The sequence below is a fragment of the Wyeomyia smithii genome, chromosome 2 (genome assembly GCF_029784165.1).
Source record: "Wyeomyia smithii strain HCP4-BCI-WySm-NY-G18 chromosome 2, ASM2978416v1, whole genome shotgun sequence".
NCBI lineage: Eukaryota > Metazoa > Arthropoda > Insecta > Diptera > Culicidae > Wyeomyia > Wyeomyia smithii.
In genome coordinates, this window is record NC_073695.1 from 3,239,066 (window position 1) to 3,253,303 (window position 14,238).

Below are 14,238 nucleotides of genomic sequence, written 5' to 3' on the forward strand. Positions count from 1 at the left end.
AGTACAACCACCGCTTCGACCTTAACACGCCAGCCATCCTCGACAGTGCCTACAAATCACAAGCTCTGCAAGTGTTGGAGATGTGCCACATCGCAACTACAACCAACACGGTCAACCATCGGACTGACACCGACAACCTAAGCTGTGCGTACGCAAATCTCTTACTCTCGATCAAAGATCGAAGAGAGATGAGGAATGCGTCGTCAAAAAAGAGCAACACCCCCCCCAACACAAACACAAACACAACCCCCCATCGTACACCATCTTTTGCGGGAAACAGTTGAACCCAAATAGCAGCCGCTAATTAGCAAAATAAAACAATTATATTAAAGTGTTAGAGTAAATTTAAAAGAGTGAGAATAGAGCTAGAATAGATGTTTCAGACGCAGTGAAATTCCCCCCTTTCGAACCTGACTTCCACACGTAGGATATTTTCTGTAACTGTACAAGCTGATTAGTGTCGAGTGAGTTCTTTCTGTTTTGTTGTTAGCTAAATGTAATTTATGTACAATTTTCTATGTTTTTTTTTTATGTAATGGAATAAAAAATTTTAAAATAGGCCCTGATGAAGATCCCAACCAACCGGATCGAAACGTTGGCGATGACCCCATAGAGATCAGCGCTGTTTTTATTGAGACTGCTAAGCCGAAACAAAATCAAAGATATTCTTAACTTTAACAGAAATCTATTAATCACTAGTCGACAAAATGAAATAAAGGGCATTTCAAAAACTCAAACCGGAAAAAATGGAAGATTAAAGCTATTGAACCATTCCTATGAATTTTGGTGCTCTTAGCCATTACCAAAACGCATAAGCTTACATGTGAGTGTCGTATAGAAATTGCTCGCCGGGTTCGTAGCTTCAACGTTAGGTTCACGAGAAAACTCATTTAAGTCTCCGAAAAAATTATAATGGCTAGGAACACCAAAATTCGCAGGAAGAGTTGAATTGCTATAAATTCGCTTATTTGCCTTGTTTGAGCTTTTGAAGTACATCTGTGTTGACCAGTGAATAAACGGCAGTATATCGTGCATTCATGGGTATTTACGTGCTATCAATGGACTTTAGGCTGATACAAATTTAGAACTCTTTTTATGTCCAAGGTTAACAAATAGCGAATTTCTTTATTCTCTGGGCCCACCTGGGGTTATCTGGCATCTCTTTCTTACATCGTAAATCGCAATATCGTCTCTCTACTCCCGCGTAGATTCCCACTTGGCCAAGGGGGGCGGGGACTAAAAAATAACACTAAGACGAGAAGAGGATTCCTTTGATAAAAGTTTGTGTACAAGCTACGACCTTTGTAACATGCACTCAAATAAGTGTTGAAAAATAACCTTCTGATTAATCATTTTGCTTGCCTTTTGACAACACTGTCCCTGTCACTGGACTTATTTGTTGCTAAATTTAGCATATACGCTGTCGAAAAACCAATAATATTAACGAAACTCAATAGAAACTGAAGCAACTTTGCAGAAAACGGCATTGCAGTACTAGAATGTAGGAAACACTTTTTTGACTGCTTTCAAAGTTTGTGGTCGTTCTTAAAAGGGCGATTGGTTCTAATTTTTAAAAAGCAGGGAATTAATCGAATAATGCCCCTTTCCCATTTTGTTTGCGATCAAAACAACTTAAATACATATTCGACAGAATATCTTCCTGAACAATAGTGACGCCGGATAAAAGCTTGTTTAATTTCTCGTCATTGCGAATTACCAACTGAAAACGACGCGGAATACTTGTCGTTTCATTATTGTCTCCAGAAACGTTCCCTGCCAATTCAAACGCTTTTGCAGCAAGATACTCCATTAAAACCACCAGATCGACTGGTGCTCCAGCACCAACACGCATAATTTACATTACGCACCGAACGATGAGTTCGACTTACCGCGAATTTAAGCCCAACACGAGATGAACAGGACTTTGTCTTTCCCTTGGCTTTGCCTCCACGACTACAAAATGAAACTTGCAAACTCGATTGAACGAAATAATGATGTTACGATGAACAAAACTGCTACCTGTATGCAATGTTGGTGATCGGCGATAAAATCAGCGATAAACATTCGATCTTTTTCAGCGCGTGAGCCAACTTTGACTTTCAGTCAATTGGGCCAATCATCATACGATGCCATTCCGGGTGAACGAATTCTGAGAATCCTCGAGATAATTTATTCTCTCCCAGAAATCGAATTGGATAGGTTAATCACTCCATTATTCATCTCAACATCTAGGTGCACCTATATTCATCTTATTTTTCTCATTTATCCAGTTTACCGTCATATTTCTAAAAATTTTGAATTTAAATCTATGCGCTTCTCGATTTTGTCAAGTGGTTGGAAGTTTTACTTTGAAAATATGGTAAAATTTGACGATAAATTAATCAAAAAGGCGTCATGAGATGAATAAAGGTACTGAGATGAATATAGGAGCGATTACCCTAGAAGCAAAGTGTGAATACCAGCGAGAAGAATCACGAGATGATTTTTATACGATAATTATAATCCATTTTCACATGCTGAAAATCAACCAAATCGGTTCAGTAGATTCTAAGAAAAACGTACCACCAATTGCAAAACATGGTTTCGAGATTAACGTTGCCAAATCTCCAAATGTACATTAATCAATAGCCAAAATACCCGAACATATTACTTTACTTTAAACATCCGAAAAAAAATTACGAAAGTTTATTATTCTTCGACCTTCCAGAGTATGGTCCCCCGTTAATATCACTTTCACATGTGTCGTAAACCATAGCAATCACTGATTTTTTCACACACACCATATCAACCACAGTTACTATGCAGTGAGTAAATAACAAATGCATATCAACCACTAGTATGTGTTCAGCACTCTTAAAGCACCCATTTGCAAATCAAAACTAGTGTGGGAATGCATTCTTTCACTTCGGCAGCTAGCACAAAAAAACACGTTCTACTATACTCTGGGTACCAGGACACTGCGGAATTGAAGGCAATGAAAAAGCCGACTCACTAGCAAGACAAGGTTCTTCTGAAAATTTTATAGAAACAGAACCCTTCTGTGGCGTCTCATCAAAAACCTTGAAAATAGAAGTAGATTAGTGGGAGAGGATGGTCATAAGTAAAAATTGGAATGCTGTATCTGGTTTACGGCAATCAAAAAAATTTATAAAACCAAACTACGCAAAAACCATGACGCTACTTAGGCTCAATAAAAAAGACCTAAGTACGATAACAGGACTTTTCACTGGTCACTGTCCGAGTAAGTACCATCTGAAGAAGATGGGCAAACTCAATGACGAGAAATGTCGCTTCTGCGGACTTGAGAATGAAACCTCTGAACACCTACTTTTCGAATGCAGAGTATTGATACAACGCAGCGCGTATCCTCGGTAAAGGATTCCTAAGTCCTTCCAAAATCTGGAACGGAAGCCCTTCTCAGATATTACACTTCATTCAAATTGTGATACCTGACTGGGATACACGTGCAAATCAAAATTGGACATCAACTCAATAATAGTTATGCGCCGAAATTGAATGCACCTAGATTAAGGCGGAGCATACCACAATAGGTCTACTACCAATGGTCGCAGTGGGTCACTCTCCTACAGGAAAAAAAATGTGTTCAGGTTTATTCGTTATGTTTTATTCAATACCCGTGTACATACCTCATTTTTTCTTCACCATGTAGTCTAAAATCCTACTAGAAATGATATTTTGCTTAAGATTGGGATGAAAATATTTATTTTTAACATTATCAGTGTATTTAACATTCAAAATTAATAAAATTCAGAAGGAAAATACATAAAAAATTTAAATCAATTTTATTCAATTTTCTCCCGATGGGTTTTTTAAAAACCAACTGATTTTGAAAGGTAAGGACCCAAACTAACTTTTGGTGACAGAAAATCCGAGATACATTAAAGTATGGTAATCTGGCACTTCGGACACACCGTGCATCACTTATTAAAGTGAATCCTGATCCAACCCTTCCCGACTAACAAAAACCTCCTTCCTGTGACCTTTGTGGAGATGCAGAGGTCAACACGGTCTCCAAATAGCATGGGTTACACTAACATCCCTTCTCTCTTTTCACCTAATTGCAAGGACGAGGCCGGCGTCGTTATTGACCCTTGAAAGTGTTGAGCCACTAAAACTTGTACAATGCACAATTGTCCAGAAACCGAATTTAGGGGGAAATTTGGGTCTAGAGCTCTATAGCAACATTTTAGAGAAAAACTTTCTTCTACAAAGTTGTTACATATGACAAAGCGCTCATTGATAAATTATCAAAAATTAGGGTGACCAACATTTTCGATGCAATCAAGTATCTAACTTTTTTATCTTTGAAGATAGAGGAAAAATTTGTTCTACAATGTTATAGTTCCATTAATTTCAAGTAAATTTGTAAAACAAAGTTTTTCTCTATCTTTGAAAACAACCGATTCATATTGAAAAAACATATATTACGCTCTAACATTTTTATTTCAAGTCTCATATCAAAACTGTCTTTAAACGACTTTTATAGCTTTTTAAGAGAAACAATTTGCAATGCTGACATCGTAAATATCTCAATTTTACTCAAAGTTATTTTTATTTTTTATCAAAAAATATGCGTTTTTCATTTGTATGTCATTCATTTTGGGGCAAACATAAAAAATATCTCTTGGTCTCATTTTGAAGGGCATACTTGACTCTATCAATGGAGGAACTTTCAGAAATATGTTATTCTTTAAATTTAAGTAAATTCAATTTAAAAACAAGCCGAAAATTTCAATAATTTTATACATTATGCATATAAAAACACCCAGTTTTATTTTTGATATTTTTTCTTATAACTAGACGTAATTACCTTTAATTTGACCCAAAAAGATCGAAAATCGATCAACTGGTTCAAAAGTTATGAATTTTTTTGAATAACATACATTGAATATAGCCGTTTTTTATGGTCACCCTATTTCGAAGTTGGTCACGCAAAGTGCTTCATTGTGCTCAAAATCGCAGGGATGCATCTATGTTGAAAATAAACGAACCCGTATTGTTTCGTTGGGTTGTTAAAAGGACCAGCTCCGAAATAGGGTGACCGGCTATATTCGATGTATGTTCTTTAAAAAAATTCATAACTTTTGAACCAGTTGATCGATTTTCGATCTTTTTGGGTCAAATTAAAGGTAACTACTTCTAGTTATAAGAAAAAATTAAAAAAAATAAATCTGGGAGCTTTTATATGCATAATGTATAAAATTATTGAAACTTTCGTTTTGTTTTTAAATTGAATTCACTCAAATTTAAAAAATAACATATTTCTAAAAGTTCCTCAATTTATAGAGTCAAGTATGCTCTTCAAAATGAGACCATGAGATATTTTTTTATGTTTGCCCCAAAATGAATGACATATAAATGAAAAACTCATATTTTTTGATGAAAAATATGAATAACTTTGAGTAAAATTGAGATATTTACGATATCAGCATTGCAAGTTGTTTCTCTTAAAAAGCTTTAAGAGTCGTTCAAAGACAGTTTTGAGATGAAACTTGAAATGAAAAAGTTAGAGCGTAAAATATGTTTTTTCAATATGAATCGGTTGTTTTCAAAGATAGAGAAAAACTTTTTTTCACAAAGTTACTTAAAATTAATGGAGCTATAACATTGTAGAACAAATTTTTTTTCTATCTACAAAGATGAAAAAGTTAGATACTTGATTGCATCGAAAATGTTGGTCACCCTAATTTTTGATAATTTATCAATGAGCGCTTTGTCATATGTAACAACTTTGTAGAAAAATGTTTTTCTCTAAAATGTTGCTATAGAGCTCTAGACCCAAATTTCCCCCTAAATTCGGTTTCTGGACCATTTTGCAATGAGCAACGCCAAGTCGGATCGGAAGATGATAATGAATTACCGATCGAAGCCGATGAGAGAATTAAACCAGCGTATAAACAAGCAGCGAGAAACTCGCATTTGGTTATTAGGCTGTGAAATTCACGGTGTAATATTTCGGCAATTCATTTGTCACACCAGTTCTTTTCTCGAGAGACGATACCAAAAAAAAAAATCGCGTTGTATGTGTGATCTCAATACAATAGGATTTTCTCATGAGAATTCTCTGATACAATTAAGACCATCCTTGCCTGTATGATGAAAAAATCCGTGTGATTTTCTTAAATACCTACGGCGAAGACTAACGCAATAATTATGTGGCGCTGCGTAGGTGATAGAACTAAGGAATTGGAAAAAGAGGACGTGTTATTTTTAGCCTTAAAAAAGAATTGTTTTTTACTGAATGCGATCATATTTTGACTATCGTAAACTAACATTTGTTTGTTATTGTGAGTTATTTAGTAATGTGTAACACAGATTAAGCCGCCAGATTTATGCAACTACACAATACGGGAAAATTATTTGATAATACTAGTAAACACAGGTTTCGCCCCAGAGCACAAACTAGAAAAAATTAGGGATTATAGCTTCTTGTGAATTTTGGTGCCCCTATTGAAGATAACTTTTGCAGAGATCTTAATGAGTTTTCCCGTAAGCTAATGCTGAAGCAGCGAACCCAGTAAACGATCTCTCTGCGAACTTCTGACGTACTTCTACATACACTAGGGGCACGAAATGATTGAAAAATTATTATCTTTTCAGGAAAACTATTTTGAGCTTAAGGACAACATTTTTTCTTCGCTTTTGTCGACCTGTGTAATTAGGTTATAAGAAATATACTGCCAGAAATAACTAGAGAACGAAAATCATCCCGCGTCATATGCATATTCGCAAAGACAAGAAAATCACAGACCTGCCGGGTGTCCGCATTGTGCTTCTTAGCGCCCCAAAATATTTTTTTTAAGTAGCTCATTTTGCCGCTTGCCAAAACATTGCGGATTGAAAACGGCAAAGAAATTTTTTGTTTTCCCTTCCAATCTGTCTTTTTTTTTTGTTCACACAAGATTTATTTGACACGGCACAATACCTCCAATCTATCTTTGACGAGGTTCCTTCCCTACTGAGAGTTCACTTATACAGGCCGGACAAGATTATCCTGAATATCAAAAAAAATCATTAGATAATCGTGTTTTCCGGATAATCAAATCACAGAAAAATTATTCTAATTTGCGACTAACGAAAATAAAACGAATTTTTCTTTTGTTGTTTTACTTCTATGATGCAGTGGCGTGACCAGGAATTATTTCGAGGGCGAAAAAGGGTAAAATCTTGGGAAGCAAAAATCAATAAATTTGACATTGATTATTTTCACTCAATTCGAACATGGCCCAAACATGCCATAAGTGACATAAATAGTAACAAATTTGCCAGAAGGGATGGTAAAGATAAAATTTCGGAATAAAAATTAAAAACGAACACCAAAAAAATAAAATTCCGGATAATCGAATCCCGGATAATCGAGTCCGACTTGTATAACATTTTATCGCCGTGGGTCGTTTGTGTTTGGATTGCAACTTTGCGTAAACGCCTATGGGTGAATTATGACTAAATTGGCAGTGAATTTCAACCACTTTACTATGAAGAAATTTTTCAAAAAATTATTTCAGCTTACAGCACAGAGATGCGATCAGCACCATACCCGATTTTAACTTGCATTTTTTTGTCCTCCGGGCGCATAGATGCAATGTGTAACACGCAACAGCGTAAACAAACTGTTGCGTAACTGTGAGTGTGCTGCATCTCCTGCTATCTGCTTCCATTAGACAGGAAAACAGGAGTGTTGTGTGCCATGTCACGACCGCAAAGTTAAAACAAGCTGTTCGTAACAACACCTGCATTGATCCATTATAACTCTCTAGAAATAATGTGGTGACCCTGAAATGATCCAAAATGGCCTAGGGTCGATTTATGGCCTATGAATAACACCTGATTACGGCTTTTTTCCAGGGACCGGAAGTAAACTTTTTTAATTTCAAAATGATCGTAAGTCTACTCCAGATGCCATTTTAAATCTTTTCAGTGCTATTCCATTATTTCCAGAGAGATGTTATATAGCTTTCGGACCAAAGTTAGTGTTATTGATCACTCTCAAACAACAAATTTATGTAATTCTATGTTAATCTTGCGGTCGGGGCTTTGCATACAACGCCCATGTTTTTTGCCACCCTAAGAAAGTAATGCGTTATCCTACGTCAAAATACAGTGGAAAGTAGCGGCTAGAGAAAGGATACAAATTACTTATCATAAGGAATTCACTAAAAAAATCTCCGAAAAATCAATTCAGATACAGACCAACACTCTTTGAGTTTTTGACCAAATCTGAATACATCAGAACACTCATAAATAGGTTTCAATGTAAAATGTTGTCAAATCAAAAAAAAAATTTGATGAAGTTATCAACATGAACTTATGAAATTGCATGACAGTAGCTTGCACAAACGAGAATGATTCCGAGGCATTCCAAATATTTATCTTCGTCAAACGACGAAAAACTGGGTGCAAACTTTCCAAGAGCAAACAGTGTGTATATTTGCAAAGCTCCAAATAAAAAAAAAATCCTTCACAACAGGGAGAGAGGAGTCCAGCAACAATTAGCCATATGGGAATACTGGAAGCGTTCAATAATTAAAAGAAAAATAGGCAATTATTTGCAGACGGTATCACGTTGCAATTACCTCACTGAGTATTACATTGGCTCGAAAAATGGAGCAGACAAATTGGCACCTGCAGCTGCAATTAGCATTTTTAGTCCCCAAATTTCCCAATTTCACGTAAACATTACGCCGTTTTCTCCATCATGTTTCGCGCACCATTCTCATTAACCTTATTGACGTACGTGAACCAATTTACCGTGTGTTTTTATTCCGTGTGTATAATACACAGTGTATTTATTGAGATCACACAAATTCTTTGTATGTTTTTCTTATCAGCATTCCATAAAAATTATGAAATGAAAATCGGTTTTAGTTATATTAACGAAACTTTTCACAACAACGTAAAATACGACTTTGTCCTACGCAAAAGTGCCACCGGAAAACAGTGGAAAAACTCTAACAGTTTGCAACATAAAACGGCACGCAAAATGAGGCGAAAAATAGGGTGGCTTTGATTTCCTGTTGCGGCTTCCGATGCCGCCGCCAGCTTCGATTGTAATTCAATCGGCTCGCTTTTAGTCTCACTTTCTAGTTTCTTCTATTCCTCTCGGCGCATCCCATCCCAAACACCGGAAAATAGGTGTGAAATCGATCCGACGGTAGTAGTTAGCTGTCGGTCACAATCGGAGCAGGCACTATCAAAGCCAAGAAAAAAAAACCAACTCACCTTTCGGCATTCCGCACGGTGCTTTGGTGCGTGAGTTGTCCAGAAAATCCAGGTCATACTTTCGCGCCGGTGGAAACGTCAAAGCAACGTGGGCCTCGACTGGCCGGCCAAGATTGACCACCATCAGTGTCAGTGCCAGCAGCACAGCTGCACAAACAGACAGCCTTGCTGTCGTCATCTGCTTCATAATCATCCACATTTTCATAATCGGCCTCAGTTAGGGGGATATTGGCACATTTGATCAAGCTGCGATTATCTAACCAATAAAACCAGTTACCTCAGGCAGACCTTTTTTTGTTAAACTCCACTAATCGAAATTTCACTAATTTTCACACTTGTCCAAACCACTTTCGGCACTTGCGACACTCGGGTTTACTGAATATCACCACACCACGATTATGCTTCAATCAGTGTCGACTTTGTTTTGCTCGCAATCGAATTGCATCACACACGTAGATACACACACGTACAAAATTGCACCGGAGATCACAGTTTGAAAACACTGAACGTGTTGGCAAGAAGAAAACTTTTTCACCGGGGAGGTTCAGCTAGCCGTCAGTGCCGGGTCAGCAGCAGTTGCAAACGGATGATGGCTTCCGATTCGGTGGAATTCCGGTGCTCGAACGCCCAAACATGCGGGGCTCTGAAAGTACGAAGAAGAGAAAAGTCATTAAAAATTCGCGTGGGTTTCTTCAGCGCAACGCTGTAGCAGATTGACAGGCGGCGATAATTGACGGCTTGAACTCGCAAAATCAATTGATCCGATCAAACACAGTTGAGGCATGCGTGTATGGTTTTCCATTTGTTTCTCCGGTTGAACAGGAAAAAAAACCAATTTTGCAGTGCTGCCAAGATGCGTTGCATGCACGCATGCGTTGCACGGCAACCGATGCAACACGTGATATGTTTTTGTTTGTTTGTTCGTTCGACATGAGTTGTTTTACCAAAACTCGAATGATGATGGTTATGTAAATTTTCTCCCGATGTGTTTTTTTATTCGATAAACGCTTTCTTTTTCGAGACCCGCGTGAGCTCAGGCCAAAAACGAGATGTTTTATGATGCAATTGGGTGCTGCTTTCAATGCTGCGTTGTGGCTACCTTTCATCGATGTTTTTGTTGCTGCATGCCGTTCAGCGAAATCAGTTTCTAAACCGCGATGGAATGAGATGAGCATTTTCTATTAGCACCAGGTCCTGCTCCTGCATAAGCATCGATTGAGCTAGGCGATGCTAATATGTTGGCCAAACGATTCACAGACCTATCGAAAATGTATTTAAAGAATATCTCAAGCCGCAAGCTACTAACCTGATTTCGGCTAGCCGATTGCGTAATTGTCTGAAGTGCCAGCGGTTTCGAAAGGCCGAGATCTGTACACAAACACGGTGTTGAGGAACGTATGCGAAATTGGATAATCTAGGCGCCCCTCAGGGTATCGCGGAACACGTGGTAAAAAAATAACACCTCGATATACTATTTCGTCATTGAAAATTAATGTAAACCATTGCAGTCGGCAAAATCCGTGATGGTTTCATGTGTAATCAATTCAATTTCCCCTTTTCTCTGCAACACAGACACCTAAAAGCCCTTTTTTGATAAAACTCTGTGGACGTCTTGATTAGCACAGCAATTTTTATAAAAAAAACAGGTATTTACGAAACTGGAACCGACCCCTTTGGTATTCTGTTCTCGATTTTTTAAATTGGGCGGAAGTAAAAAAATACCCGCTGTTAAGGCCGGTTAAAAGTAAACTCTTGGAATTTTTTCAAGCCCTCGGGGGTCAATTGTATAACAGTTTTTAAACCTCCACGCAGCGGAAAGAATAAATTTCTCAAAAACTATATGTCTACCGTCAACCGAAATCAGCATGTGATCAACCGCTGAGGCCGGGTTTTCATCCGCTGCTAGCAGCAAATGACACCTGCAAATTAAATTAGCGATTATCTCAGCGCGGAGGAATCTCATCAGTTCGCTCATCTTGGATGCCGCAGTCGTTCGTAGAGCGTTGTTCATCACCTTTACGATCGCATACCGCGCGGCAATTCTCAGTACACACGGTACGGTCTTCTTCATATATGTGAATGTCTATATAATTCTGTCGACCTAACTTCTTACCTTCGAAGTTGAAGTCAGCCAAACCATCGAAGGTAATGAAAAAGGCACATTTTTGCACTTGTCTACCTTCAACTCTAGCTCCGTAGTGGCAGGTGAGCGAAGATACGGTGGAAAATGGAAGGTTTTTTTTCTGTTGTTATTAATATGTTTTGCTGCCAACCATTAGCGTCTATTGATACGGAGCAACAGGATAGGATGGATGGCGCAATCTGCCTGCCGCAATACCGTAGTGGAACCGAACGCCAGTCGTAATGGTGATTTCGCAGCGTTTTTTTGACACGTTGAATTATGCATAAGGTAGCGGGATGAATGATAAATATTGTAGCTATTTTGAGATTATTTATAATTCGAGTTTGGTAAGCAGACTGATGGTTTGACACGGCCGTCGGAAGCTAACGGTATTTTGACGAAAATTTGGTAAATAATTTGTTAACTTTGTATGATCAGTGAATACAAACTTGATGTTTCTCCAAAAAAACCAGTAAGTAGAACAAATTTTGGTCAAACTAGAGAAGGCGGGTTTAATCATTTTCATCCTACTCAATTCTACCCCATCAAGTTGTTGGACATTCTTGATCACGTTTTGTTATATTCCATCATTCTCGATCATTCAAATACTATCAAATCAACCATAACTCATCATTCCAATCTATTATCCATATCCACCCATTATCAGTTGCCAGAATATTGTGGACAGATCCAATAGATATATCTAGATCGACGGCAAGCTTTCAAACTGAACGTTGTGTTTTTCGCCTAATGCGCTCTCTCTCACACCTTCAACGACTCGCGGTGTCCTTGCAGATCGTGGTCGATGTAGCAAGTTAGATAATCCATTTTTACATGCTAAAAAAATCAGCCAAATTGGTCCAGTAGATGCTGAGAAAAACCACCAATTTAAAAGAAGTTGTTTCGAGAAAAACACTGCCAACAGCGTAATATGCACTATTTTCGTATCCACGATATACAAAATACATCTTCCAATATACCTTAATCAATACTCGAACACTTCACCTCATCCTACACATCCGAAAAAAAAATCACAAAAAATCATTATTTTTCTACCTTCCAGAGTAGGGACCTTCCTTAATAGTTGAAAAGAAGGGGATCTCCGTAGCCGCTTTGGGGTTCGAATCCTTGTAGAATCAAGCCATTTGATTGTCCAAAAATTTTAACATGGGTTTATTCTCAGGCTCCCCACCACAAAGCCTTACTTAAAGCTGAATTCTACAGAACCGTCGTGCGAGGTTTCTTTTGATATGCGGGGCTACTTTAGACACTTCAGTTTTATCATGTTTTTAGCAAAAAAAAAGTTGTAAACTTGTACATTATTTTCTTCATTTTGATAAAACAACATTCAAACAGTTTTCAAAACACACTCGTTCGTGCTTGTCAAAACACGATTGAACTTCATTAGCCGTGTCGAAATAAAATATATTGTTGCTGAAACTTTTGTTCCAAAATCGTTGTTTTAAATAGGTCAATTTCAGTAAGTCGATAATTTCATCAAAAACCTAAATTAATCCACCTAGCGGTCAGACCCAGCCTTTCTCATTCAAACTTTTATTTGTAAAAATAGATTCACATGAATGCTTAAATCCAAAAAGGTATATTCACTCTTTGGGTTCTAAAATATTGATGTTGTAATTAAAGTATAAAATATGAAATTTGACGTAATGTTAGTGCTTCATAAATAGCGAAATATAAGAAATGACTCTTAATTTTGAACAATTCAATTACGAGCGATAACGGGAACGTTCAAATAGTACGATACCAGATTTAAATCATGTTGAGGCCATATATATTGATCTAAGCAGCTATAGTGTTGAATAGTCTTTGAATTTCTTTTCTTTACAAAACTTTTGAACAGTGTATCAAATTTTTATGAAGTTTGTTATTTGTAAGTTTGAGAGATGACTCGTTTGTATGACACTAGTTATGTTCAAATAAGTCGTGTAATACTTGAGAAAATAGACTTTCGTTCTTTTACAAATTAAAACATAACGGTTGCTTAAGTTTGATTACAATCAAATGAAAAGGGAACGTATGGGGGAGCCAAACTTTGAAACCACGTGTTCAATCATAATTCATCAGTATATCCCTCACTAGCCCGTTCATCTGATATCAATATTGTTCAGATCGGTTGTGTAGTTTCTAAGATAATGAAGTTTCGTGATTTTCACATTTCAATACATTACAGACGAAGTGACAGTCCGATTACAGTGAAATTCAATAGGGTGTTATGAGATAGCTAGACCTTTCATTTGACACTAATTTTGTAGAAATCGGTTCAACCATCTCTGAGAAAAGTGAGTGAGTTTATGTAGTCTTCGGAATATGTTCCATTTCATAGCTGGATTTCACATTTTTAAACATAACAGGAAAAGTAATAATCCGTTCGCAAAAAAAAAATCATTAGGGTCTTATGGGGCAACAAGACTTTCCATATGACACTGATGAGATTAAACAGTCTCCAGAACACGTTTCTTTCCATAACTTCTGAACCATATGTTCAATCTTCATAAAATTCAAAAGTTGAGGGTTTTTAGGTAACCCGTTCATTTGAAACCAATTTTGTTCAAATCGGTTGTGTAGTTTCTGAGATATTGATGTTTCGTGATTTTTACATTTTGGTACATAGCCTCTAAACTAGAAATCAGATTACAATAAAATTCAATAGGGTCTAAAAGGGCAACTAGACCTTTCATTTGCAATTGATTTCATTGGAAACGATTCAGCCATCTCTGAGAAAATCGGGTGAGATTGGGAGAGCGTTACACACACACATGCAGAAAATGCTCAGCTCATCGAACTGAGTCGAGTGGTATACGCAAGCTTAGGAGAATGACTGGAGAGCGACTGACGACTTTTCCTTCTCTTCACTC

At 37.3% G+C, this 14,238-nt stretch overlaps 1 protein-coding gene across 1 annotated transcript in view; it reads right to left on the reverse strand.

Moving 5' to 3' along the window:
- LOC129726064 (uncharacterized) overlaps positions 1-14,238 on the reverse strand; it is a 139,047-nt gene that overhangs the window by 80,527 nt on the left and 44,282 nt on the right. The window contains exon 2 of the mRNA XM_055682658.1: positions 9,241-9,883. Within this exon, the coding sequence (XP_055538633.1) occupies positions 9,241-9,445 (205 nt within the window). The 5' untranslated portion in view covers positions 9,446-9,883. The remainder of the gene's footprint in view (positions 1-9,240; positions 9,884-14,238) is intronic.